The 4,319-nt window shown below is 42.7% G+C and overlaps 1 protein-coding gene across 1 annotated transcript; it reads right to left on the bottom strand.

Annotated features, from left to right (window-relative positions):
- Positions 1 to 3,336: 3,336 nt before the first annotated feature.
- LOC108520603 (eukaryotic translation initiation factor 4H-like) lies at positions 3,337 to 4,112 on the bottom strand (the record flags this gene model as incomplete). Its single annotated transcript, XM_017860023.1, is given in 3 exon segments — positions 3,337 to 3,387; positions 3,389 to 4,035; positions 4,038 to 4,112. Coding segments are annotated over 3 exon segments (773 nt in total), but the record flags the coding sequence as incomplete, so codon positions are not given.
- Positions 4,113 to 4,319: the final 207 nt, after the last annotated feature.

Below are 4,319 nucleotides of genomic sequence, written 5' to 3'. Positions count from 1 at the left end.
ACCCTAGAACTTAAAGTATAATAAAAAATAAAAATAAAAAATATTATTGCTAATGCTAATGTCAAAAAGCTTTTCCCTTATGCTTTCTTCTAGGAGTTTTATGAATTTAGGTCTTATATTTTAAGTCTTTAATCCATTTTGAGGATAGTTTTATTGTGTGTTTGTGTGTGTGTGTGTGTGTGTGTGTGTGTGTGTGTGGTGTAAGATAGGGGTCCAAATTCATTCTTTTGCATGTGGATATCCAGTTTTCCCAATATTATTTATTGAAGGGACTATTCCAATATTACATTCTAGATGTAGTGCTCCTGTCAAAATTTGGTTCATACTATGTGCTTGGGTTTATTTCTGGATTCCCTGTTGCTCCCAGTGGTCTATGTGTCTGTTTTTATGCTGGTGCCATATCATTTTTATTACTGTATCTTTGTAATATAATTTGAAATTAAGAGGTGTAATGATGCCTCCAACTTTCTCTTTTCTATCCAGATTGCTTTAGACATTTGGGGTCTTTTGTGATTTCATATGAACTTTAGGATTGGTTTTACCATTTCTGTAAAAAATGCCATTGGAATTTTTATAGGAATTGCATTGAATCTATATGGCACTATGGTCATTTTAACAAATTTAATTCTTCCCATTCATGAACATGGAATTTGTTCCCATTTGCTTGTGTCTTCTTCAGTTTCTTTCATCAATGTTTTGTAGTTTTCAGTGTATAGATTTTTCATCTTTTTTGTTAAATTTATACCTAGCATTTTATTCTTTATGATGCTTTCTAAAATTAGATCACTTTTTGCACTTCCTTTCCAGATAGACCATTGTTGATAGAAAGAAACACAATTCATTTTTGCATATCGAGTTTGTATCCTGCCACTTTATTGAATTCATTTATCAGTTCTAACAATTTTTGTTTGTGTCTCATATGGTTTTGCTGTGTCTCCCCCCAAATCTTATCTTGAATTTTAGTTCCCATAATTCCCACATATTTTTGGAGGGACTTGTTGGGAGGTAATTGAATAATGAAGATGGTTACCCCTGTGCTGCTGCCCTCATAATATTGAGTTCTCATGAGATCTGATGATTTTATAAGAGGCTTTTTCCCCTTTTGCTTGGCACTTCTCCTTGCTGCTGCCATGTGAAGAAGGACACATTTGGTTCCTCTTCTGTCATAATTGTAAGTTTCCTGAGGCCTCCACAGCCCTGAAGAACTGCAAGTCAATTAAACCTCTTTCCTTTATAAATTACCCAGTCTTGGGTATGTCTTCGTAAGCAGTGTGAGAATGTACTATACAGTGTCTTTAGAGTTTTGTTTTTATATATAGGATTATGTTATCTTAAAACATAATGTTGTTTCTTTCTAATTTGCATCCTTTTTTTCTTGTCTGAGTTCACTTGCTGGTGTTTGCAGTACTGTGTTGAATGAAAATGGTAAGAGTGGGCATACTTTCCTTTACCAGATCCTAGAGGAAACATTTCAGTTTTCCTCCACTGATTATAATGTTAGCTGTGGCAATTTTTTTTTTTTTGTAAATATTACATAAGGTTTTCTTTTATTTAAAGATCATTGACAAAATACCATATCCATAGATTTGCTTTCTGTCATATAGCTGAATGTGTTAAGTGTTTGGAATTCCATTCTTACATTTAAAAGTCAACTGAATTGCCCAGAAGTTTAGATGCATTTGTTTTGTTCTTTATCTTATCCACATTGAAGATGTAAGTAGGTCATCTGAAAGCATTGGGGTTGATTACAACCACATAATGCATGTCTTTCTAAAGTTGAGTATTGGTGTTACACAAATGGTTCTTATCTTGGAGGCAGAGAAGCTGACAGGTGGAAGGAAGGAGAGAGAGAGTTCTGTGGATTGCTGAGGCCTTTTAATAAAGACACAGTAGGGAAAGCCAAGGATGACAGCTGGTGGCCAACTACTAAGCACTCTCTGCTGGGCGCCCCAGGCCACCTTGGCCCGGCCATCACCTGGCGAGGGCCTCTTTCCCAGGCTCCTGCTGCCGGCCGCCCCCAAAGTGCTCCCCATAGGACAGACTGGGACTTGGATGCTGAAGGATTTTTCATCTGTTCACACACAGGCGTTCAAGCTCAAAAGCCTAACCCCTAGCACTCCCAAGTAAGTTCTGAACCCTGCACATGGGAACAATCCAGTGTGTCCCCAAGATGTGGCCACAGACCTAGACAGCTGCAGTGCTCTACGGCTATCTGAAGGTTCTGACAGCTCTGCATAGTACAATTTAATTTATCAAAGGAAATGAGTAAAGTACCAGATTCTAGACCCATTGTGGCTCTGAACTGAAGGGGCGGTGGGAAGCACAGTATCTCATTATGTTGCCTATACTAGGAACAGATCAATACAAACACACAGGCAACAGGGATGGGGGGAAACGTGGCGTCAGCGCTGCTGTCAGCCCAGCGCAGCGCCAGCATCACCCCCTCCACCCCCAAAGCGCCTTGGCCCAGCAGAAAAGAAACCAGCCGGCCATTTGCTACACCTGGCCAGAGAGGGGAGCCTCAACCACGCCCGGTGAAAAGAGTGAACTAGCTGGACCACCGCCTTGAAAGAGCAGTAACAAACACGTATGAACACATGCAAGCATTCACTGTATCTTCTCCGTGGACTCCCTACCGCTCTTCCCTGGCCCCCACTTTCAGCCTCACTGTTTCTCGTGTGAGCCTATCTGCTTGGACAGTTCACTGGGGAGGGGGTCATAGAGCCAGGACTCCTTCTAAATAGGAATGGAAAGAACCCTGCAGATATTTTTATCCTAGTTGTGAAAACAAGGTGCCTCTGATCTCTATATCCATCACAGCCAAATACCAACAAGGTCCCTGCCATTCCCTCTGTCAGTGACTCTGATTTTTGTTGGAAGCCCCAGCAATACAGAACTCAACATGCAGGTCAGAAGAGAAGTACTGAGGAAATGAAAGGAAATGCCTGGAGTTGGGCCACTGTCTAAAGTAAAAACAGAAAGCAAAGGAGAAAAATGACGCAGCACCGCAGCCCAAACGTCCCACTGACAGCAGCCACCTCTGCTCCTCCAAGGAACCTCATGTGCTGCTGGGAAAACAAGGAGCAGGAGGAAAAGGACATAAGGAAAATGGGGAAGCAGCAGAAGAAAGAAAAAAACTGCACAAATAGGCACTAGATAGATACAGCAAAGCCCAGAATGTACCAAAAACCACTTGTTAACAGCTGACATGCATTCACAAGCTGTGTTTCCACTGTGAGGAGGCCAACGGCAGGCGTGGGAGTGGCGGCTGCAGGAGAGCTGCAGGCTGTGGTCCTGCTCTGACCCCCCATGCCCCATTCCCTCTCAGCCGCAGGCTCATTCTTGCTCCTTTTGAACGACTTCCTCTCTATGCCTGGCACCCCCGAAAGATAGCAGAGTTGGAATTGGCTACTTGATTGAGGGGTGTCCTGACTGTTCGAGGTTTAAGCTGGAGTCGTGGTCTCTGTGCTCTTTCCTCTTCTGTGGGTTCTCTGAAATCCATGTTGGATCTGCGGAGGGGAGGGCCATCTCTTAAGCGGCTGCCCATGGTGGGGGCTGTTTGCCAGTCACCTGGGCGACTACCTCCCCTTCCCCCTAAGAAGTCATCCCTGAAGCCAGAATTGAAGTCATCCTGGGAATCCCATCCACCTCTAGATTCTCGATAGCTACCCATTCCTCTGTCATCTGGTCCACCTTTTCTGAATCCAAAGCCACCTTTATCTTGTTTTCTGCCTTCTGCAATGTCTACATGAAGTGACCCATTGCCCAACAGTGCACCATTGTATGTCAAGGCTTCCTTAAGGGAATCCACTTCATCGAATTCTACATAGCAGAATCCTTTAAATTGATCTGTGTCTTTGTCTCCGACTAGCCATACACTCCTTATGCTGAGATCCTTAAAGATAGCATCTATGTTGCCCTGAACCTTATTAAAAGGTGGATTTCCTACGTAGGCTGTGTAGGGGGTCTCTGTGGGCAACTCCTTCTGGCTACGGAAACGATGGCCACCAGCACTGCCGCGGGACCCTCTGCCGCACCGAAGCTGCTGTAGGCCCGATTGTCATAGGTCGAAGTCTGCCATTTGCCGTCTCCGCTCAGAGAGGAACCAGCAGCTGTGGCATTTTAATAAATGGCCTGTATTATATTGGAAAATATCTCATTTATACTTATTTTATTGAGAGGTTATTTTTTAAATCACGAATGGATATTGTACTTTAGCAAATGCTCTTTCTGCATCTATTGAGATGATCGTGTGTTTTTTGTCTTTTATTCTAGTAATGTGGTGTATCACATTTTTTGATTTGTATATGTTAAAATAA

This window comes from Rhinopithecus bieti, unplaced genomic scaffold (genome assembly GCF_001698545.2).
Source record: "Rhinopithecus bieti isolate Rb0 unplaced genomic scaffold, ASM169854v2 scaffold_54365, whole genome shotgun sequence".
NCBI classification, from domain to species: domain Eukaryota; kingdom Metazoa; phylum Chordata; class Mammalia; order Primates; family Cercopithecidae; genus Rhinopithecus; species Rhinopithecus bieti.
Note: the sequence above shows the minus strand (reverse complement) of the source record. Positions and strands in the feature narration are given on the sequence as shown.